This window comes from Canis lupus, chromosome 17 (genome assembly GCF_011100685.1).
Source record: "Canis lupus familiaris isolate Mischka breed German Shepherd chromosome 17, alternate assembly UU_Cfam_GSD_1.0, whole genome shotgun sequence".
Classification (NCBI taxonomy): domain Eukaryota; kingdom Metazoa; phylum Chordata; class Mammalia; order Carnivora; family Canidae; genus Canis; species Canis lupus.
Window position 1 is genome coordinate 771,535 of NC_049238.1, and position 23,562 is coordinate 795,096.

Genomic DNA, 23,562 nt, shown 5'->3' on the forward strand with positions numbered 1-23,562 from the left:
CGCAGGGCCCCTCCTCATCCGCAGGCTCACTGAGCACGTACTCGGACCACTTGCTAGTTACGAGATTCTGAGCACAAAACTCACGTAACCAAGTCCGTCCTTCTGGGCGCTGGGCCCCCAGACACAGGGACGTGGCGAGCACTGGGCAGTCGCACTGCCCCGGGCACGGTGCCCCAGGGCTCAGAGCAGGGCCCACTGCTTCCCCCCAGGGAGGGACCTTACAAAGCCCGGGCCCCACAAGTGGCGGAAAGAATGTGACTCGTCTTCTGCGACGCGAGCTGCGGGTGCCACCAGGGTGGAGGGAAGTGTCTGCGGGAGCCGAGGACAGGTGGAGACTGCCGGGGCCCCGCCCCAGCTGGGGACCTGCGGGGACTCATGGGAGGTCCTCCCCGAGGTCAGCGCCCCGTTCAGAAGCTCGGCATGCATTGGGAAATGCAAACTGTCCAGAGTGGGCAGAGTCAGGGGGCTCGGCCCCCAGAGAGCCGCAGCGGCAGGGCGTGGCCGTGGGTCAGGGAGGCAGGCGGCAGGTGCTCTGGACAGACAGATGCAGCAGGGCTGGTGTGAGTGGAAACTCCGGGAAGCCTGCGGGGAGTTCCGTAGAGATGGGCTCACTCGCCTGAGCTCCGGTCGCTCCGAGGCTGGCGGCCCAGCAGCCGCGGCCCACAGCGGGAGGAGGGGCCCTGTCCGCGCAGGGGCCTCCAGCCCGGGATGTGGCCAGAGCAGGGCCCACGGGGCTCCGCCCCAGGGGAGTCCCCACTGCGATGTCACTGGTGGGAAAAGGCCCAGACCCGCTGCACCTGCGCCACGGGGAACCCCAAACCCAAACCCGGAGGTCGTGCCCTGGTGCTCGACCTTGTCAGCCCCCATGGGCCTGACTGGGTTCCTGCGGCTCTTCCAGGCCAGGCCTGTCTGCCCCGACGGCCAGCCTCCTGCACTCGGTCTCAGCCCCCCCCCCCACGTCAGTCCATCCACGTGGGCCGGGGCCCTCTCCCTGCTAGACCTGGCAGGTGCCGGCTGACTTGAAGTGAAGTGTGGGGGACACGTGGCTCCGGGAGGAACTCCCCAAGCGTGAGGCACGTGAGCCTGGGCACAGCAGGCACCTCGCACCCAGGAAGGTCACACGGCCTGAGACCGCGGCTGGCACACGCACCCTGCACCGCGGCCTGTTCGTGGTCCACGCGCCCTGGGACGCAGCCCCGCTCCTCGCCGGGGCCTTCCCCGCACACCCACCCGCCGCCCGTCCTCAGGGGCGGGAGGCGACCCAGAAACGTGCTTCCAGAGCCTCTTACAAGCAGTTCCTTGGGTCAACCCTCCAAAGTGGTTATTTTCACTCTCTCAACGTCAGCAACAAGTCTGCAGGAAGGTCGACGACCTCGGAGAGATTTTCTTAGAAGAAACAGAATGTTCTGGAACACGGTGACGACATGGAAAGGAGAGTGTGTGCCCCATTCCGCAGGTGGATGGGAGCCAACCCTGGGGCAGGGCTTCTGGCCTCACCGAGCCTGTGAGTGGCTCTTGTGATGGAAGTTTCTGGAAGGATTCGGGGGGAGCCAGCACCCGGTGGCTCTTGGCTGGACCCCTGCCCGCGACGCCGTGGTCCTGGGACCACCCCAACCCCGGGCGGAGGGCGTCCTCTAACGCAGGGCCGGGGATGCTTCCAGGAGCCGAGTCGTGCGGTGCAAGCTCCACTGGTGGAAAAAGGAACAGCCACGTAGTCCCGCGGGAACCCTGCTCTTGACTCGTGCGGGGCCGGGACCCCAGGGCTGCCTGGGTGCTCGGTGCTCGGTGCTCAGCCCGAGTGTGGGGACATGTTGCCGTCTGTGAGGCCCCGACGCCCCGGACATCCCACCGCGCTTCGCCGCTTTGGATTCTACCCTGAATTTCCTTGTTTCCGCTGGAACTTCTTGTCCACCTTTGTCTTGGTGGAAGAAGAAATCTATTCCTTCCCGTCACGTTCCTCCTCCTGTCGTCCTTCTCTGGGAGCACCTGGCGTCCTTCCCACGCTCGCCGTTCCCCCCGTTCCCCCCAGGCCCTGGCTGCCTCCCCGCAGAGCCTGTGATGCTTGCAGGATGCTTACGGCGCCACTTCCTTGTAGAACTCTGGGCTTTTCCGCACAGGCTGCCCCACCTGCGCCACCTGGACCTACTGCCCCTCCCGCCCCACCTGGACCACCTGCCCCACCTGGACCTCCTGCCCCCCTGGACCTCCTGCCCCACCCGCCCCACCCACCCCACCCACCCCACCTGGACCACCTCCCCACCTGGACCTCCTGCCCTCCCTGCCCTCCCACTCCCGGCGTGCTGCGTCCTTGCATCTTCCCCCAGAGGCTCTTCCCTGGAGAACCTTCCTGCCAAAGTCTCTAGAAACAGATGCGCTGCCGTCCTGGGCCTTGGCCCCTTGCATCCCTCGACCCCTCCACGCCGCGCGTCTTCCTTGCTTTCTGGCCGCACCCTTATTGGGCTCAGTGGATCTTGGAAGAAACTCACAAAGTAACAGCTAAATATGTGTATTTCTAGCTGACAGATTATTTCTGCAGTTGATGCTGGGCCGGAGGTGAGGACGTCGCCTAAGAAATGCTGCAGAACGGCTGTGTAGATGGGTTGGGGTGATCGAGCCTCCCACGGGTGTGCGTCCCCCTCCCCAGGCCCCATCGACGCGGGGCTTCCCGCTGTCACCGTGACGGAGGGGCGGGGTGAGCCAGCGACGGTCCGGCTCAGGCTCTGAACGCCGCCCTCCTCAGTCCCCAGGCGTGCCCGACCGCCACCGCCCGTCCACACGCATGCCCCTGCCACAAACCAGCATGCGCTCCGAGCCTCGGCCAGCACAGACCTAGTCCCCGGGGTCCTGCAGGTCCAAGCTGAGGGCGCCGCAGGGAAGCAGATCCGGGCCGCAGGGCTGGTTCCTTCTGGGGCCCCGGGGGAGAGTCTGTCCCTCGCTCCTTCCGGCTCCGGGGCACCTGCGTGGTCGTGGTCCCAGCCCTCCGGCCCCTGCCGCCGCCCCCAGGCCTGTGGCCTCCATCCCGCGGGGGGCCTGTCCCCTCGCCACCTCGAGGCCCGTCACCCCATCTTGTGTGCCGAGTCCCGGGCTCCGGGTTCGGATGTGACATTGCTGGATCCCTGCCGCTCCTTGCCCCTCAGGGTGGGTCTACGTGTCCGTGAGGACCCGTGAGGACCTCGGCGACGGAAGCCCGGCTGACGGCGCATCGTTAGCCGGAGGGAGGCCCCGCGGCCACGAGCTAGGCTGACCGCATTCCTGCTGAGTCCGCGGCCGGAGAGGAGGCCCACCCCGAAACACTGCCCCCACCGGCCAAGGGGCCCTGGGCCCATCTCAGGCCCGCGATGCAGACCGGCCCCAGGTCGGCGGGAGCCCTGCCTCCTGCACACGGCGTCCGTGCCCGCCCAGCCCGGGACAGGCGCCCGCTGGCTGCGCAGACCCAGGACCGAGACCCCAGGCGCCCGGGCTCACGGCCCACCGGGAATGGCCGCATCCGAGGGGCGACCTGCTGGCTTCTCCCCCTCTACACGCACACCCTCCCCCCTTCTTCCATCGCGGGGCCGGGGCTCCGCCTCTCGAGGACCTGCTCAGGCGACACCGGCTTGTGACGGCACCAGGCAGCCTGGCACAGACCCAAGGCCCCGGAGCCACCGCGGCTCCTGACGCTCCAGTGGGCGCCGGAGGGTTTATAGGGCGGCAGCCTCGGCCCCGCGCAGCCGCACCCTCGGTCCGGGAGGAGACCAGTCTCCCAGGGCTTCAGACGCAAGCTGTGGGGTCGGGCCCGGTGTCGGGACGAGTAGGGAAGAGCCGAGGAGAGAGCGTCCAGCTGACGACCGAGTTCCCGGAACAGCCGCCCCGAGCACGCTGCCCCGATGGTCGGCCTGGTCCCCGCCGGCTCCGCCTGGGGGGGGAGAGCACTCGCCGTCCTGGGCGTCACGCTGCTGGTGGCCCTCGCGCGCGGCCTCCTCCCCTTCTTCCTCGGAGGCCGGGACCTCCTGTGGGGTGAGTAACAACTAGGTCTGTGACCATCGACCCTCGACGAGGTCACTGTCCACGGTCGCCGTCGGGGGAGTCGGGGGACCCCAGCACAACCCCACGCGTCCTCTGATCATTGAGAATCCCTGTATTACCTGCTGAATATCTAAAAAAAACATTTCTTTGGGAGAAATTGCTTATGCCTTTGCCGTAGACGCATTTCCTGTGAATGATGCATGTTCTGGAAGCAGAGTCCTGGGTGACAGACGGGGCTGAGAGCCCACCCCAGCCGCCCGCACCGTGGCTGTCCAGCAGACGTGTTGCCAGTGAAGGAGTTGGTCCTCTTACTTCATTCCTTCCATAAAAACCACAAACTAGCAAAGCTAGAAGTCGGGTGGCAAACGTGACCAAGTGGTCATGCATCGGAGCCGTTCATCTGACCGTCGCCGCCTGCCTGCAGCACATTTTTAGATTCAGGAATCACAGTTTAAAAAAACCGGGACATGTGGTCTCTGCAGCGTCGCTAGAGCGATACTCTGTTATTGCCCCGTCTCCCAGAGTTGGATTTTCTTCCTGCTTAAACCCGGAATACGTGTATAAGTGACGCACAATGCCCCGTCTGACCAGAACGCTGCGCTCCGGGGTATTTTATTGCCAACTGCCATATTTTGGAAGCTGGCTTATTAACTGCTTACGTTACAAATTACTTACTTAGAAAATATATTTTCTCTCCTAGTGCTCCCAGTTTACATTCATTAATATAACGGATAATTTTTTTCCGGTTGACGACCAGCTAACAGCAGCTTAGAAACGACATGATCGCTGGTGGTAAACCTTCAAAGATCATTTTCATTGGTCACATTTCACTGTAGCCGAGTTAACTAGTGATGCTGCTGTGCTTCTGCGTGAGTTCGGGTTCTTATCACCAGACTGGGTGGGGTCTTCGTCGGGCTGGCAGCCGGGAAGAGGACCGCCACCCAAGGGGGCCCAGAGGCCCGGGTCCAGGGTCCGGTCACCCCCGGGGGCCCCAGAGACCAGAGGTGCAGCTGTGTCCAAGCTCACTGTCTTTCTGGGTCCTTCCATGGAAGCCCCACCCCTGGACCGCAGACCGGCTGACACGCGGTCAAGGACACATGTAGGTCCCGGACACGCACACCTGAGGGTCAGGCTGTGGCCTACGGCAGTTTGGGGGCAGGAGCGAGGCCGGGGCCCCCTCGTACTAAGGTACAGCTCCAGAGTGGGACCCAGGTGGGTGCAGCTCAGGGGGCAGTAAACGGCGGCACCTGAACGTTCTGGGCAAGAATGAGTTGGTGGTGGAGGGAGATTTAGGGTTTTTTTCAAGATTGTATTTATTTACTCATGACACAGAGAGAGAGGCAGAGACACAGGCAGAAGGAGAAGCAGGCTCCATCCAGGGAGCCCGATGCGGGACTCGATCCCGGGACCCCCGGGGGGGTCATGACCTGAGCCAAAGGCAGATGCTCAACCGCTGAGCCCCCCAGGCGTCCTGGGAGATTCCATTTTTGCTTGAAAATACCTGCATGGCCCCGCGAGCCTAAGGAGAGGGCGAGTGCCCTCTGCAGACCGGTGGAGGTCCCCACAGAAGTCCTGTTCATCAGCACAGGGTGGGGGGGTGCACATCGTCCGTGCAGAGTCGAGACCAATGCACCATCACCCCCACGGCAGGTGCGCCACAAGCTGCAGCTGCCACGGAGAACCGACGCCCAGGAGCCACGGGAGGCACCGCAGGCCCCGCGGGAGGCTGCAAACAAGCCGCGGCGAGGATGTGCCGCGCCAGGGAAGGGGGCAACCTCCTCCGGCCCATCGGGTCTCGGCCAGCCACCTCCGTCAAGACGGCCCCCGGCGCAGGGCTCGGAGCGAAACCAGTCCCAGGTCAGGGTGCAGCGACGCGGGGGTCTCCGCGGGGTGCGGCCTCCCGGAAGGCAGGTCCGGGCGCCCCTGTCCTTCCCTGCTGGTCACGAGCACTCCGGAAACGCTCCACTTGCTTCCTTGGGCAGCACGGGGGTTACTGGCCCCCGGCCTCCCAGGCTCCAGCCGCCCACACGTACACGATTATGTCCCCGGGAAGCCGGGACCGTCTCGGAAGGCAGGTGTCCTCCGGTCGGACCCGCCCTGGAACTCTCCAAAAGGGAGAGGGCAGGTGCAGAGTCGCCAGGTCTGAGACGCTGGGGGTGCGGGACGCGGAAGCAAGGGCGGGCCCGCCGCCCCAGGCAGGACAGAGGATCTCAGGAGTCCCGTCTGCGCTGCCGTGATCGCACAGGACATACTCAGTCCTCCGACACCAGGACGGATGTCTCCTGTGTAGACAGTCTGCTCCCCTTTCTTGCTCACAGGCCCCTAAACACTCGGGGTCTCCCCTGATAGTGGCCATAGGATCCCTTTTTGACATTAATAAGGAGAACGTGGAAAGCTCTCAGGTGACCCGGGGTGGGGGTTGGTGGCCGCAGGACCCACCATGGGATGCGAGGCCCCAATCCCGCCTCTGGGGAAGGAACAGGCTGGAGGGTGGACCCGGCACCAATGGCCAGTGTCTTCGTCACCGTGACTCTGTAACGAAGCCTTTACAATCCCAGAAGCACGGGGCTTGGAGCACGTCCGGGTTGGGGAACAGAACGCCCCCGCTGAGCTGGCCCCAAGCGTCATGGGGACCTCACCCCACACATTTGTCCTCCAGCTGCTGACTTGCATCCTTGAGCAAGCTAGTGGATCAAGTGTTTCCTGAGCTCCACGGGCCACTCTGCAGAGTCAAGGGGCTAAGAACCAGGTCCTCGGAGCCCCCCGGGGGTGGCCATGGGCCACAGGCACAGCTGCCGTCCTGGGACTTGTGGCCCGTGGCCCCCATGCCCTGGGCTGTGATGCCACCTCCAGGCAGATCCTGCAGGACTGAGTGGAAATCGGAAATCTGGGCCTCTGCGGGGTGTGGGGAACCCCCTCCCAAGCTGGAGCCAGCCCTGAACCCGAAAGCCCACCGACCCAGCTCCTGCAGATGCTGCCAGGGACGGTCACGCTGGAGAATCAGGTTTCCCTGGGCGAGGGTTGTCAGCACCAGAACATATTTCATACACACGCTCTGAAGAATAACCTGCAAGCCTGTGCCGCTGATGTCAAAACGCCAGCAAAGGCTTGGTCGGAAGACACTGGAGGAGGGGGGGGGGAGGGGAGGCCCAACCCACTAACGGTCGCCAATGTCCGGGGTCGCCTGTGCCGCAGACCCGCTAACTGGCCCTGGCCACTGCCCAGCGACAGCCAGCGCTCGGTCTGCCATCGGGAGGAGACCCCGACGCGGACGAGCTCGAGCCCGCCCTTCCGGAGGCCACGCGGGAGGCGCACACAGGCGGGAGGACGGACTGAAATGCGTTTCCCGGTGCTGGACCCCGCGGCGTGTTGGGAGGAGCAGCCGGGAGCACCCGAACCCAAGGTGAAGGGTGCACAGGGCCAAGAAGTTGTCCCCAAGGGGACGGGCTCCAGCCAACGGCGAGCGCGGCGCCCCAGGGAGGCCCGGCAGGGTCCCCACGGCCCCGGGGTCCTGGCAGCCGCCCCACGTGGCACAGGCCTAGCAGCTGTTTGCTCTACGAGGCTGGCGCAGGTGCCGCCGCCTACCGGGCCAGGCCGCAGGTGGAGGCCCTCCCAGCCCCGCGGCAGGTGAGCAGGTGAGCGCGGGCCGAGCGGCTGCGGGGAGGTCAGCACCGGAAGGTGAAGGAAGGGACGAAAGGCCGCCACTGAGCTTGTCCTCGCCGGGCCTTGCTGGCCGGGAGGCTGGGAGCCACCAAGGGGTCACAGGTCGGGCCTGAGGAGGGGCGCTCGGGGGGCTGGCGGCGGGGACTGGGGAGCAGAGCCACCCCTGACGCCGGGAGCACCTCCCGCCTCCGTCCCAGCGATCCCCGGGCAGCGGAGCTGACGTGAGCACCAGGCCGGCGGTGCAGCCTCGGGGGGCTCCCGGGGGCTTGGCTCCAGAGCCGCTGCACGGACCCACGGGCGCAGGGTCCCATGGGCAGGGCGCCTGTTGCCTCTGCGATTCCCACGGATTTCCCGAGCCCCCGCGCGGCCCCCGTGGCTCGCGTTTTCATCCCCAAGGCCAGCACGGGGACCCTGGGACTGTGCTCACACGGGCGCTGGGGGTTAGGCCTCAGTGTACCAAGTTCCCGGGGACTGAGCGCTCGGGGCATAGGACTTGGTAAACAGCTCCAGCGTGAAATAAAATGCAAGTCTTGTCATTGGAAACCGCTGCCGTATGGGAGTAATTCATCTTGGTGAAACGCACAGCTTAAATCAGGGAAATATCATGAATTCACCACGTCACTGGTCAGGTAACAGGACTCAGGGCTCTCGGGGTCACCAGAGGGCGTCTGGGCGGGCGGGCGGCTCTGCAGGGGGAGCCCCGCCCCTGGGATGCGTGGAAACAGGGCCCACGGGGCACCCGGGTCAGGACCCCGCACACGGCCCCGGAGCCCGTGGGGGACACTGGCTGTGGTAGAGGGTGATGCGCTCGAACCTGCTTCCATGTGGCACCTTGTCCCACAGGACAGAGCGGAGAGGCCAGTGTCCTTGGCGTCGTGGAGGAGAGCCGGCGCGTGGTGGACGGCGCCATCCAGCACACCGTGAGGAGGTAGGCCTTCCCGCGGGGCCGGGCGGGGCCGGGTGGGGCCGGGTGTGGCCGGGGCAGGGCTGCGGAGTCCCGGGCCGGGACAGGGCTGGCCCCGTGCGCCGTCCACTGCCAGGCCCCATCTCCAGTCTCCCAAGGAGGAGCTCACCTCCCTGGTCCGTGGCAAGGTCCTCAAAGAACGAGGCACAGAGCAAAGCAGGGTGATCTTGCCAGGACTCGGCACTGCAGTCCTGGAGGCAGGCGGGGGTCCAGGCGGCTGGCTGGGCGTCCCAGTGCCTGGTGGGGGTCCAGGCAGTAGGCGAGGGTCCCAGGGGCTGGCGGGGGTCCCAGTGGCTGGCAGGGGTCCAGGCAGCAGGTGAGGGTCCAGGTGGCAGGTGGGGGGTCCCGGTGGCAGGCAGAGGGTCCAGACGGCAGGTGGGGGGTCCCAGTGCCCGGTGAGGATCCAGGCAGTAGGCAGGGGTCCAGATAGCATGCAGGGGGTCCCAGCAGCAGGCAGGGGTTCTCGGCGGCAGGCAGGGGGTTCCAGGCGGCAGGTGGGGGTTCCAGGTGGCGGCGGGGGGGGTCCAGGCAGCAGGTGAAGAGTCTAGGCAGTAGGTGGGGGATCCTGGTGGCAGGTAGGGTTCCAGGCGGCAGGTGGGGTGTTCTGGTGGCAGGCACAGTTCCAGGTAGCAGGTGGGGGTTCAGGTGGCAGGAGGGGGTCCAGGTGGCAGGCAGGGTTCCAGGCAGCAGGTAAAGAGTCTAGGCAGCAGGTGGGGTATTCTGGTGGCAGGCAGGGTTCCAGGGAGCAGGTGGGGGTCCAGGTGGCAGGCAGGGTTCCATGCGGTAGGTGGGGGTCCAGGTAGCAGCAGGTGGGAGTCCAGGCGGCAGGCGGGGGTCCCAGCTGCAGGCAGGCTGCTCTCCTGGGGGCAGAGAGGAGGAGCCGGGAGGCCAGAGCGGGGTGGGCTGGACACAGCCTCACGCGGGCGTTCGCTGCAGGACCAAGTCCACCTGTCCTTCTGCTCCAAGTCCTTGAGAAGCACCTTGGTTTTATTTATTTTTTTTTTTTTTATTTATGATAGTCACACAGAGAGAGAGAGAGCGAGGCAGAGACACAGGCAGAGGGAGAAGCAAGCCCCATGCAGGGAGCCCGATGTGGGACTCGATCCCGGGTCTCCAGGATCGTGCCCTGGGCCAAAGGCAGGCGCTAAACCCCTACGCCACCCAGGGATCCCCAGCACCTTGGTTTTAAATGCATGACGACATCAATACTAAGGGACTGTGGTCACAGGAGATGTCGTAGAAGCGACAAGGAGCAGGTCTTAGCCTCAAGCTCATCTCGTCGGCTGTTGACTCATAACCACATAAGCTCTCACAACGGGTCACAAGGCAGAGTGGATTCTTTCCAAATTGCCATTATTTCGCCCAAAAAATCCCCTGCTGTCCATCTTGGCTGCAAGCCAGTTTTTACTTGTCTTCTAAGCGCTTGAGTCCACACGGGAAAGAGAGAGACACTGTGTTTCTCGTGCCTTCACGGGAGCGGTGCCGTGTCAGGTTACCCTGAAGAACGGGGACGGTCGTGGGGGACGGTCGTGGGGGACGGGCTCGCGTCCCCGAGGATGGACTGCGTGCTGGGAGCGTGTGGGACTCAGCGGGGGCATTTTATGGGAAAGATCTGCTTTTGGAGGACCCTCGAATCATGCTTGACTCACTCAAACTCTGTTTCTTGAGCCAATGCCGTCTGCAGTCCACGCAGCTGTGCGCCGGGTGCCAGGCCCGCAGGGATGGGCCGCGCTTCACGCCCCCTCTGCACACACGCACGCGGCACCTGCCCCTGAGGACGGGCACGCTGCAGATCACCAGACACGTACGGCGCTCGACCAGCTGGTGAAGCATCAGCTTGCAGGAAAAATTTTAAAGATTTTATTTATTTATTCACAAGAGACCCAGAGAGAGGCAGAGACCCGGGCCGAGAGAGACGCAGGCTCCGTGCAGGAAGCCCGATGGGGACTCGATCCCGGGACCCTGGGGTCACGCCCTGAGCCGGAGGCAGATGCTCCACCGCCGAGCCACCCAGGGGCCCTAAAACATGTTAATCATGAAATATTTTTACGCCTCGAAACAAATCTAATGACTTTGCAGCTGGAGAAGAAACCGGCTTTCTCATCACGATACGCAGAGTAGACGCCGTGACGCGCCGTCCCCGCTCGCTGTGCCGGTGGGAAAACAGACGAGGCCCTGCCCGTGTCAAGACGGCGGGGGGTCTGCGCTTTTGTGGACAGGCCAGCGGCCAGCCCACCGCGCCCCGTGCTGATGGTAGAGGCGCTGGGGACGGAGGCGTCACGCTGTCACCTCAGGGGGACCTGCAGGGTCCGTGCGGCCCGAGGCCCCTCCCTCCCTAGATGCCCCGAGCTCGAGGCCCCGCACTTTGTCCGTGAAGCAGGCACGTCCTTCGCTCACCGGACTCCCCGGGGCTTCCGCGTGTGCCCCGCCGTTGCGGCGGCGGCTCGGGGGCTCTGGCTGCCGTACCTGTGGGTTTGTCCAGTCTGGGGATGGAGGTGGCGCTCTCCCACAGTCTCACTGTTGACCCCGTCGCCGGCAATTCCAAGTCTGCGTCCCTGGACCTACGATGGAGGCAGCACCCTAAAGTCACCAAGATGAGGCCCCCCACCCAGCGTCACCTGCTCTTCTAAAGCTCCCGCCGTGCCCTGGGCGCGCCCCCCACCCCCGGCCCCTGCCCTGGACAGGATGGTGGGACGCTGTCTGTGCTACGCTGGACCGTTTTGCAGGGGAGACACCACCTCCGCCTTCCGACGCTGCCCCCCTTTAAGCAGACTCCACGCCCAACGTAGGGATTGAACTCATGACCCTGAGAGCAGGACCCTGAGCCCGCCGGGTGTCCCCAAAGCTGCCCCTTTCCTAAGCGTCCCTGTGAAGGTGGACGGGGAAAAAAGAGGGAGCATCCTTTGCCCCACAAGGTGTCAAGAAGCAGCCCAGAGCTCCAGGGGATTGTCCCCAGCGGCGTCTGCCCCCGTGCGCACACCGCCCCACCCTCCGCAGGCTTTCCCACGCGCCTGTCCCCGGGTCACGGCTTCCGTGGGTCTGAGCACCAGGGCGGGGGCACATCCACGTGTCAGCGGCTGCCCCATGACCCCAGGCTGCAGGTGAGATGCTTTTTTTCCAGGGACCTCCCGCTGCACAAGCCGGGCCGTGGGGCCTGCCTCAGGGCCGACGGCTCCTCCCTGGGCCTGAGGGGACCTGCACCCTCAGGCGTCACAGGTGCACGGGGAGGCAGCCGCCGTCTCAGTGTCCTCCCAAGGCTCATTTGGCTGTTGCGCTCTGAGGACCAAGGACCGGGTCCCTGGGGCTGCCCGGGCCGGCCACGTCCCAGGGAAGGAAGGCTGTCCGTCTCCCTGCGCCCTGGAACTGGGGCCCGGATTCCTTTTACCCCCTTGATTTGTGGGGAGGCTCCATGGAAACGCCACGACGACGAAACCAATCACGGACGTCATCGGCGAGGTCTTCTGAGGTGGCTTCTAGATGTTTCTTCAAAAGTCTTCTAGGACCAGCGTCCAACGGGAAGTCCCTGCGGCTGCACCTGGGGTCCTTGGGGATTCGGATCCAGGACACGCAGGAACCGGAAACATGCTCGGAGGGGAGGCAGCGTTTGCGCGGGCGAAGCCAGCGGCCTCCGCGCTTGTTGGAAGTACAGGGACCGGGGGGGGGGGTGCAGGGGGCAGGTCAGCCCCACGGGTCCAGGGTCTGCACGGCGGGGGCTGGGCGCCGGCTCGCAGGATAGAGGGGGGCGGTTGGCACCACTCGGCGCTCGCACATCATGTCCGGGAGCCGCCGGGCCACCCCCCGCAGCCTCCGTCGTGGCCCGCGACACCCTGACCCCCGTCCCCCAGCCGCTCTTCCCACTCGAAACGCCGAGAAAGACCCCTGACCCGTCGCCGCCTCCCGGTTATGGTCGGCGAGCTAACGGCCGTTTGCTCCTTGCTCACTAACCAGGGAAAGCATCGGCGTGTTCCAGGAAGTCATTCCACGGCAGCGAGGATCCGCCGACACTTCCGTGCTCGCTCACTTGGCCTGTGAAACAATGAAACGCGCAACCCGAGTCCTCCAAACGAGACCACTTCTCAGTATTTTTTATCCTGATCCCTGAAAGGCTTCCAAAGCACATCCTAGGCTAAAGCCGCGGTCCCTGCGCTGGGTGCCCGGCGGCTCTCGTGAATTCTACTAAAACCAGGAGAAAAGTCCCATCTGTGGGTGCCTGGTGGGACTGGAAGGATCAAGCGCCTCTAAGGTCTTCATTCCCCAAGCGCATGACCCCCGTGACCTGATGCAGGCGTCGCCCCAGCCGCCACGGGTCCTCTGCTGGAGGAGGGAGCGGCCGTGGTCCTGCTGCTTGGGAGAGAGAGAGACGGACGCACAGGGAGGCTGACAGACGGGAGCAGGAGGAGAGAAGATGGGGGGGGAGGACCCGGAGGGAGCAGCTGCAGACTCAAGGAGGAAGGTGCATGAATTGGCCATGGGACCCCCGTGCCCACGGCCAGGACCCACATGCTCAGGACTATGACCCCACGTACCCCAGACAGTGACAAGGGTCACCAACCCATCAGGGGCAGGAAGGTGCTGGCTGCAGGCAGTAGTGGGAGGGTCCTGGTGTCCGGGTTCAGGTGGTGGGGGGAGGGTCCTGGGATCTGGGTGCAGGTGGTGGTGGGGAGGGTCCTGGGGTCTGGCTGCAGGCGGTGGTGGGAGTGTCCTGGGGTCTGGGTGCAGGCAGTGGTGGAGCATCCTGGGGTCTGGGTGCAGGCAGTGGTGGGAGCGTCCTGGGGTCTGGGTGCAGGCAGTGGTGGGGACGTGTTGGGTCCCGGGTCAGGGGCAGACGGCGACCTGGGCCTGGGCTGAGGTGATACGTGAGAGCCCGGGGACCGTGCAGGTCGCCCCCACCCCCCCCCCCCGGGCCGTCTGGGCTCTCCCACAGCAGGTTTGTTGCCGTGTTCGCCCTTGGGGGTGATGCTCTGGCTGGAGGGGAGGAGCTGGGCTGGGAGCACTGGCTGGCCCGGGGCCCTCGACGGGGTGCACGCACCCAGGGCCCCAGTCCCCGGGGAAGCACGACGAGGGCATCCACCTGGACTTTGGCGAGGAGGTTTATCTCCCGCTGGCCCCGTGCTCGGGTCCGGGGACGCCCACCCTCCAACCCGCACGGTGCTCGGTGCTGCTCCCCGGCTCCTGCCCCCACAGTCCGCTCGAGAGCTTAGCGGTTGCTTCTGAGTGACCCACTTTATGTCCCCCCTTGTGCCATAGAGACCTCAGCAAAAGGGGGCTCCCTTCCCCGTCGCAGCTTCTGTCTTTTTCCAAACTCCCCGAGCCGACCAGCCGAGCCGTCTCCCGAGCGGCGGAGATCATGGAAGCCTCCGTGCAGGCCGTGAGGACACGGGTCTATGGGAAGCTGGGGCGATCTTGGCCTCTCACCGGTAAGCGCCCCGAGGGGCAGGCCCCAGGGCCTCGACCCAGGACAGCATGGCCAAGGGAAGGTATCTGGGTTCCCCTGGGAGGTCCTGCAGCCCCCTCCGGACGTGGGGAAACGGCTCAAGCCCCCAGGCAGCCCCGTCCTGGCATCAGAGAGTGTGGGGGTGTTGGCGCGGCCCGGACGGAAGGTGGGGGTTTGCAGGAGCTCGTTCAGGAGGCGCAGTCACGTGGGGGCAGCGGGTCGGGTTGAGAATGAGGGGCAGTTGGGGGTCGGGGTGAGGATGTGGGGGCACCAGGTCGGGGCGAGGATGGGATCATCTGGGGGTCAGGGCAAGGATGGGGGGCAGCTGGGGGTCAGGGCAAAGACACAGGGGCATTGGGGGTCAGGGTGAGGATGCGGGGGCATCGGGGGTCAGGGCGAGGATGGAGGGAAGCTGAAGGTCGGGTGAGGACGTGGAGGCGTTGGGGCGAAGACCTGGGGCGCCGGGTGGGGGCGAGGACATGGGGCCCCGGGTCGGCAGGGGCTCGGCGGCGTCGGGCCAGCGGATGGCACCTGCTGCACAACAGTCACGGGCGGCTCCACGCCCCGAGCTCTGGCTTCTTCGCCGCGGGTCGCGGAGCCGCCGTCGCCTGTCAGCCCGTCTCTGCAGCGGGAGGCGCGGGTTGATGAGCCGCGGCCTGAAGGAGAAGCCGGGCCCCGTGGGGAGCGACCGGGCCCACGCGCGTGCCCAGCGCAGAGGTCGGCCGAGGGAGGCAGCGGGGAGGTTGGCCGCTGCCAACGGGGATGACGCGCGTGGTGCTCCCCTAGACACGCTGCCCGAAGCCGTGCTGGACACGATTGCCAACGCGTCCGGGTGTCGGCCCCACATGCTGCCCCCCAGGTGCCCGGACACCTGCCTGGCCCGCAAGTACCGGCTCATCACGGGCGCCTGCAACAACAGGTGGGTGCACTCCGGCTTCGCTCCGCTTCGGGGGCAGCGGGGTTAGAGGCCACCCGGAGGGGCTGCGGGCCCTGGGGGGGTCTCCTCCCGCTTCTCAGCACCCTGGGCCCCCTCACACGGCCAGTCCACGGGCGTCCCCTGGAGCCACACCATCCACCAGTGTCCCCTGGACACCGCCCCACCCCATCCACGAGCATCCACTGGAGCCACCCCATCCACTGATGTCACCCCATTCTGGACGCCACCCCACGCCATCCTGGATGCCACCCCACCCCATCCACGAGTGTCCCCCAGGCTCCTGTCTCCCAGGCTCCTGTCTCCCCACCCAGGGTTGTCATCCAGGCCCCTGTCCCCCACCTCTGGACATCCCCCAGGCTCCTGTTACCCCACCTCTGGGTGCCCCCCAGGCCCCTGTCCCCCACCTCTGGGCATCCTCTGGGCTCCTGTCCACCTGTGGGCATCCCCAGGTCCCTGTTCTCCACCTCTGGGGGGCACCCAGGCCCCTGTCCCCACCCATGGGCGTCCCCCAGGCCCCTGTTATCCCATCTCTGGGCATCCCCTGGGCTCCTGTCCACCCATGGGCGTCCCCAGGCCCCTGTTCCCCACCTCTGGGTGTCCCTCAGGCCCCTATCACCCCACCTCTGGGTGTCCCCCAGGCCCCTGTACCCCCCCATGGGCGTACCCCGGGCCCCTGTCACCCCACACGTGGGTGTCCCCTGGGCCCCTGTCCCCCACCCATGGGTGTCCCCCAGGCCCCTGTCACCCCACCTCTGGGCATCCCCTGGGCTCCTGTCCACCTGTGGGCATCCCCGAGGCCCCTGTATCCCCCCCATGGGTGTACCCCAGGCCCCTGTCACCCCACACGTGGGTGTCCCCTGGGCTTCTGTCCACCCGTGGGCATCCCCAGGCCCCTGTGCCCCATCCAGGACCTCTCCTGTCGCCACAGGCTCCTCCGCCAGCCTCTGCCCCCCAATGGCGCTGGGTGTGCCCGAGGGACAGGCTGTGCAGCGCGGGCGTCCCCAGGGCACACGGGACACCCCGCGCAGGGCAGTTCCCGGAGGCGGGTCCGTGCCACCCGCCGGCGTGCATGTGCTCTCACTGCCCGGGTCCAGCCCACTCCGCGGGGTCGTCCGACGGCGGTTGTGCAGGGAGGGGGACGACAGGCAGGCTGGTGTCCTCCTGACGCGTGTTCTGCGCCCCTGGATGGTTGTGGCTGCCCCTGCGTGGCTGGCTCGGACTTCGGGCTGGAGGGCACGTCTGGGGTGAGCAGGACGCAGGCCGTCCGTCCGTCCGTCCATCTTCCCAGGCCCCGCAGCGGCCGGACTCCCCTACGCGGTTTCCGGGCTCCGGGCTCGGATGTGCGGGTAGTTCCGCCGCCACGCGCTCCCTGTTTTTCACTAAAGCGTCAGCGCCGTTGGTCCCTTACTCCCTGGGGCCTGCCCACGGGTCCCTGTCTCTCCTGGACGGAAGGTGGACGCACAGTGGCCTGTTTCCTGCTCCCCTCAACTCTCATCCGTCGTGGTGCCGCCGGCTCGGGCTCGGGTCCTGCCTCCCGGCCGCACGACCGTCTCTAGGCCACATGCGCTCAGGGCCCCGCTGCGTGAATTCTGAGTTCCCGAGGGCTGGACCTAGAAGCTCCTCACTTCTACTAGCTTTCCCGCAGGGGCGCGCGGGCCGGGTGTCCCGTGGGGTGCGGCCTGGCCTTCGCTCACCGAGACTGTCCGGCGGCTGGACACATCACACGAGGCATTAGCGGCAGCGGCAAGGAGGCTGTCCCGCCGGCAGTCCTGTTCGCGTGACGTGATCGGCACTGCGAGGGCTGCTGGCGTGGGAGCGGGGACGGCGCCCGTGGACGCGGGGCCCTGCTCTGCGCTCGGGAGCCTGGTCCTCTGTGGGGCCTCGGTTTCCCTCATCCGCGCATGAGCGTGTGGGCAGCACGCCGCCGTCGTCCCTGGGAGCAAACCCGGTCTCCAGATACGGGGAGCAGGGTGTTAGGTGAGCGGTGCCGTCGGGTCGGGCCGCAGGACGGGGCAGTGACCACCCGGTGGCTCTCGGCCATCTGGGCCGTTTCTGCCTCCACGAAGGGCGACGGCGCTTACCTGGCGCAGTGTGTCCGGTACTGGTGTCTGCCTGCAGCCCTCGACCGCGACACCGGAAGGGACGTCACCGCGGGATGACCGGACGGGATCTGACCTCTTGGTTCGTGGCCCGAGGCTTCGCCACAGGCCGTGAGCGTGACCGCTGAGGCCGCGGGGAGGCTCCCGCCGGGCGGCAGCTGTGACCCACCATGCGCGGCCACGGCTGCTTCTCCAAATCGCACAGAATTATTGCGGCCCGGGCTTACGTTGGGTCGACAACGGCCCGCCAGCCCGGCCCGCACCCACCGCCGCCCACCGCACGGATGGAGACCCAGACGCCGTTGGCATCGACGCGGCGACGGAGACGCGGCCCGTCAGCGGGTCCATTCCCCGGCCTGCCATTCCCCGACACTGGGGACACCTCGCGGCTGCGGGACGTGACCCCACTACCCGGTGATTCTGCACGGAGCCCCCTCGCCGGAGAATCTGGCCTCCAACCCCGGAGTTTGCAGATGGAGGGACCCGCCCGAAGGCAACGTCTGACGTCTGCTCCTGAGTTATGGGCCCCGGGGACGCCGGGCGTCAGGGTGTAATTCCGTGACAACGTAATTCTCAGGTTCACTCGTCGAAACAATTGTCAAAACCCAAATTAAACATGGGCTCCGCCTTCTGAGCATGAGCAGGTGAGGGTGCACATGCGCTCGCCCCTTTCTCTCCGGGCACCTGGGTGCTCCCAGCCACAGGTGCTCGCGGCTCCCGCGCCGAGCATCCTTCACAGAGCGGCGCCCCCGGGGCTGCGCTGACACTGCTTGAACCGGCGGCCACTGGACAGGACAGGCCGGCTGCCCGGAGCACGAGGTCGGGGATGGTGGTGGACGAACCCTGAACTTGAATTGGAACAAGAGCCGAAACCACACAGGACCCGTACGGGGCCGCGGCCACCCCGGCCCGGGGAGCCTGACCCTCTGAGGAAGCGCGTGTGTCGCTGCTGCTGCTGCTTGGATGGGACATGTGGGGCCCAACACGGGAACAAGCGTCGCCAGACGGGTGAGGCTTCAGGGGTTTTGGTATCGACCCCACACCCGTGATGGGAAGGCACGTCCTGGGGCCCGGGCGTCCACCCACGTGGATCCCGCCCTCTCGGGGCTTCGGCACCTCCGGTAGGAGCTCCAGCCAGAGGCCCCCGCGCCGTGCACTGAGCTTTCTCACACCTCGGACCGACGACAGAGCGTCAGGCACGGTGGAGCCACGTGGGAAAGGTTGTCACTCAGAGGTCAGAGCTCCATGAGGGCCCCCCAGGATGTGACACCAGGTGACACCTCAAGACACCTCGAGAGCGTGTGCCCCCTGCCCCCTCCCCCCCCCCCCCCCCCCCCCCCCCCGCTGCCATGGCCAGGAAGACACTGACTGCAGCCTCCCAGCCTCCAGCCTCCAGCTCGGACAGGCGGGAAGACCTGCCTCTGTCTTTCGGACCCGGGACGTCAGGGCATCCGGGGTGCCTGAGCCTCGGACGGGGTGCTGGCACGTTCAGCTCATCACAGCGATTTGGAGGCGCCGCGGCCCTGGTAACGTCTCCGCCAGAGATGCTCCCGTCTGCTCACCCAGGTCAGCTTGTGACCATTTCCCCAACGCGGCCAAGCCCCCGAGCCTCACAACCCATGATGCGCAGAGGACCGGGGATCCCACGGCGGGCAGGGCCAGTGACGCGTGAGTGACGTCGGCCACGCCGGGCTGCGGCGGCCCTGTGACAGCCAGTGACCCCGCCGGCACTGTCGCCGTCCCAGCACGGCCGCACTCCCTCCCGGGGCCCCGCGGGCAGGGTCCCGCCCCGGCTGAGGACCCACGGACATGGGCAGGTGCCCCGGGGCTCTCGCGACGGCCTGGAAGCTCCTGGACGATCAACGTCCATCAGCAAAACACTCACCACGCGGTGAAGCGAGCGTCTTGTTGGTTTTAATTGGGTGACGCTGTGCCTCCCCCAGGCGGCACGTCCTGGACTGTCAGTCACGGTGAACCCATAAGGAGCCGGACCCTGTGTTCAAGCGCATGCCCGCGTCCACGCGGACCCATCCCGCCCCTTGTTCTGCAAATCGAGCCACTTCGGTGTCCTGGAGTCAACAGCGGGTCGATAGTAGAACGAGGCCCTGCGGGCCCTGTAGACGCGCACATGCCTGTCGCTACTGCCGCCGAGCCCCCCCACAGGCTCCCGGTCGGGGCAGCGGCCGCCAGGGACACGGCGGTCAGTCCAGGGCCGCGGGGCACCAACCGCTCAGTCAGTCCCTGACGCCAGGACCGAGTGTCCCCTTCAAACGCAGCGAGTCTCCGAGGCCCAGACCGGCGACGCCCTGGGGGGCACCCGGTTCCCTTCAGCCCTCAGCACCGCGTCGAAATCGGTCCCGTACGTAAGAAGGATCCACGAACACGCTGTCCTTAATAGCGACGACGACTTCGGTCAGAGCAAAGCAACGAGCATATGAATATTTATATTTCTGAAAACTCCAAAACCTGTAAGAGACCGTTCACCTCGTCACGATCCTGCTGACTTGGCTACATCGGTGTCCCGAGTGCCTGCACCTCGATGCGCAGGCTGATTACTGAGTCTGGGTCCCGATCTCTGCCAGCTCTCGCCCCCCGGCCACGTGACCTCCCGCACCGGGCACTTGTCCCCACGTCGCCCCAAAGTGGCCGCCTGACGCCGTTCCCGGCAAAGACCCTGCAGCCACCACAGGGACGCCCACTGCCGGGGGTGCCCACGGGTCTGGTTGATGAATGCCAGGGAACGGGAGTACCCTGGCCATCTTATGCCCAAATAGCCATTTTTAAAAAATATCAAATTTTTTTCAATAAGAAAATTTGCATTTCTTTCATGCGTTGCACTGATATTTCCATTCGAATGCATCTATCAGTTTTTTTGTTTTTTGTTTTTTGCTTTTTTTTTTTGTTTTTTTACAAATACAGGGTATTTTGTGATTGAACGTGTCACGTTTATTTCCACAGAGACCACCCCAGGTGGGGAGCCTCCAACACAGCGCTGGCGAGGTGGCTGCCGCCCGCCTACGAAGACGGCATCAGTGAGCCCAGAGGGTGGAACCCCCACGTCCTGTACAGCGGCTTCCCGCTGCCCCCGGTAGGCACCGTGGCCCGCTGCGCACACTGCACTGGACCAGGTCCCCGAGACGCCCCCAGACCACCCGCCGTCTATGCCAGCCTGCCGCTGAGACCCTGCTCAGGACGGGGGGTTCCCGCGGAGGCTCAGGGCCGGTCCCCTCCATCCCCCAGCACCTGTGCACCTGCTCAGGACAGGGGCTCCCTGCGGGGCTCAGGGCCGGTCCCCTCCATCCCCCCAGCACCTGTGCACCTGCTCAGGACGGGGGGTTCCCGCAGAGGCTCAGGGCCGGTCCCCTCCATTCCCCAGCCCCTGTGCACCTGCTCAGGATGGGGGTTCCCCGCGGAAGCTCAGAGCCCATCTCCTCCATCCCCCAGCACCTGTGCACCTGCTCAGGATGGGGGCTCCCTGCGAGGCTCAGGGCCGGTCCCCTCCATCCCCCCAGCACCTGTGCACCTGCTCAGGACAAGGGCTCCCTGTGGGGCTCAGGGCTGGTCCCCTCCATCCCCCCAGCACCTGTGCACCTGCTCAGGACAAGGGCTCCCTGCGGGGCTCAGGGCCAGTCCCGTCCATTCCCCAGCACCTGTGCACCTGCTCAGGATGAGGGCTCCCCAGGGAGGCTCAGGGCCCGTCCCCTCCACCCCCCAGCACCTGTGTCTGGCAGCTTTGCTCAGGGCTCCATGTTTTAGGAGCTGAGGTGTGGAGGGATTAGTGCCACCGGCCAGTGACCAGGACAAAACAGATTTAGATCAAGGCTCATCTAATTTGGCATCATTTTGCCTTTTCTGGGTTTTTTACATTTTTTTATTAATATTTATTTATAAGGGTGGAGGGGAGAGCAGAGGGAGAGAGGGAATCCCAAGCACGCGCCCTGCTGAGCCCTGAGCTCAGGCCCCAGACCCTGAGGTCATGACCTGACCGAAAACCAACAGTCAGTTGCTTAATGTACGGAGCCGCCCGGGGGCCCTTCATTTTTGACATTTTGAAATAAACTCCTTTACTCCTTTACCCGCCGGCAGAGGATGAGGCGTAGCAAAGATACTTTTTAGTGTTTAGCGTTTCACTCATTGATGCCAGTGGGTGGCTTTACCCCCAGCATCACGTTATTTGGTTAAGCAAGCCATGTCCAATCCACCGATCGCTCTGGTTAAAAAGTGGGCATTTTACCCTCAATCCGACCACTTGCTTCCGTGACTTAGTCTGTGCGGCCTCGTGCCGTGTGTGACGAAGGACTTCTGCAGAAACATGACAGCGACGCTCTGTTCAGCCTGAGAGGTCGGGACCTGACCACAGCAGCTTGGGGACCAGCACGCCGTCCCCCACGAAGCCATCCCCTTCCCCGGGCAGTTCTTGCTGGGGGCCACTGAGCAGGAGGATGGGTGCTCCTCGCAGCCGGGGGCCCTGTGGGAGGGCACGGGCCCTCGGGTGTCTGAGGTCCCCCAGGCTCCGTCTGCCCGTCCCTAAAGAGGGGTAACACCTTCCCCTTCCTGCTCGATGCCAGGCTGTTCAAGCCCCGCGCCCTCCGGACTCAGCGCTCAGGGACTAGGGTCTGTAAACCCATATTTGCCAGAATTTCACGGCTACTTAGAACAATGGGGCTCAGGAATCCTTACACGGGCTGGTGATGTCCTGCTCCTGCTGAAACTACTCAACGCTACCACCGTCCAGGTGCGGGGCTCACGGGGCCACCATCCAGGAGTGATGCTCTTGGGGCGACCATCCAGGCGCGGGGCTCACAGGGGGACCGTCCAGGTGCAGGCCTTAGCGGGGTACCGTCCAGGCTCAGGGATCACAGAGGGACTGTCCAGGTGCAGGGCTCTCGCGGGTACAGTTCAGGTGCGGGGCTCACAGGGGGACCATCTGGTGTGCACGGGGCTACAGAGCATCCTCTTCCCCAGCCCCCGAAGCCGCATCCCCTCTGATACAGGTGGGAGAGGCTCTCAGAGTTTAGGAACCACACGGTTGTGTTGGATCCCCGTGGAAACCCAGGCTCGCCCCCATCTCAAGGTCTGCAAACGTATGGTAGCCTGGGAACAGCCCTCCGGGCCCCCGGCCCTGCCCCGAGTCACAGCCATCACCTCACTGATGGCCAGACGTTCAGTAAACGACTCTTGGTTTGATCCCGACGACAACCCCAAAGGTCAGCATCTCACAGCCACTCACAGACAAAGAAATTGAGACTCAGAGCAGTTACCTAAGGCCCCAAATCACTTCAAACCAGTGCGTTAGGCTGGACACAGCCCACGCGTGCCTTCCCCACTAACGCCCCGGGCTCAGGGTGGTGCTGTGCCGCACCGCTGGATCTTCACGGGCACCAGCCATCTGTGAGCAGGCGCCACACCTCGGTGTGCCGGTTCCCCGTCCCACTAGCAGACACAACCTGAGGACTCCCCGTCCCGCCAAAGGTCACGACCTAGGGCTCCCCATCCCGCCAGAGGTCACGACCTAGGGCTCCCCAGCCCCCCAGAGGTCACGACCTGAGGGCTCCCCATCCCACGAGCAGCCACGACCCGAGGGCTCCCCATCCCGCCAGCGGCTGCCGCACCACAACGCAGGCTCCCCCAGTGACCTCTTTCTCTGCAGACGCCGTCCCATGTGACAAGCTGGTATCTCTCACCAGGTGCGGGAAGTGACCAGACAGGTTATCCGGGTCCCCAACGAGGCCGTCACAGAGGACGACCAGTATTCGGATCTCCTGACGGTGTGGGGCCAGTACATCGACCACGACGTCGCGTTCACACCGCAGAGTGCCAGCGGAGCTGCGTTCGGGGCGGGAGCTGACTGCCAGCTGACGTGTGAGAACCGGAGCCCGTGTTTTCCCATCCAGGTAGAATCTTAAACTTCCTAAGATATTCATTATGGCAGACGTCACTTACAGAATGGGAGAGCTAGGAAGTGAAATGTCAAAATCCCCACGTGTCCTACGCGGGGAGGTGAGTGGTCGGGAATATCCTGTGCATCTGGCCAGAAGGTGTCCACGTCTGTGTGTGCCCACGTGTCCTCTCCGTGTGCAGCTCTGAGCCTCGTGGGGTCATTAGCCATAATTAGTGCACTTCTCCCCACTTCATTAAGTGGACAGAAATTTGATTGTTTTAGGGCTTCTTAAAGTCTTGAAATATGCATTATGGCTCTTTAACCAAACCCCTCGTCCACGAGCATCTACATCGTTCTAAGCTCTGCTGCTTCCACGCCGCCACACGCGATGAAGCGAGGCACATGTCAGGACATGTCCACCCATCGGCGGGCTGTGGGGTGGCCCCGGGGCTGGGTGCCGGGACGACCAGGGTTTCCACAGACGAGCCAGGTGGTCCTTGTAAATACTGTCCTATCGCCCTCCTCCCGCAAGGAGGAGCAGCACACGGAGGGGCTTTAACACCTCCCTGCAGGGGCGGG

The 23,562-nt window shown here is 65.2% G+C and overlaps 1 protein-coding gene across 1 annotated transcript in view; it reads left to right on the forward strand.

Annotated features, from left to right (window-relative positions):
- The first annotated feature begins 3,744 nt into the window (after positions 1–3,744).
- Positions 3,745–23,562, forward strand: part of TPO (thyroid peroxidase) — a 35,670-nt gene continuing 15,852 nt past the window's right edge. Inside the window, 6 exon segments of the mRNA NM_001003009.2 lie at positions 3,745–3,996; positions 8,512–8,596; positions 13,880–14,049; positions 14,853–14,985; positions 20,061–20,190; positions 22,790–22,996. Coding sequence (NP_001003009.2) covers positions 3,867–3,996; positions 8,512–8,596; positions 13,880–14,049; positions 14,853–14,985; positions 20,061–20,190; positions 22,790–22,996 — 855 coding nt within the window. The 5' untranslated portion in view covers positions 3,745–3,866.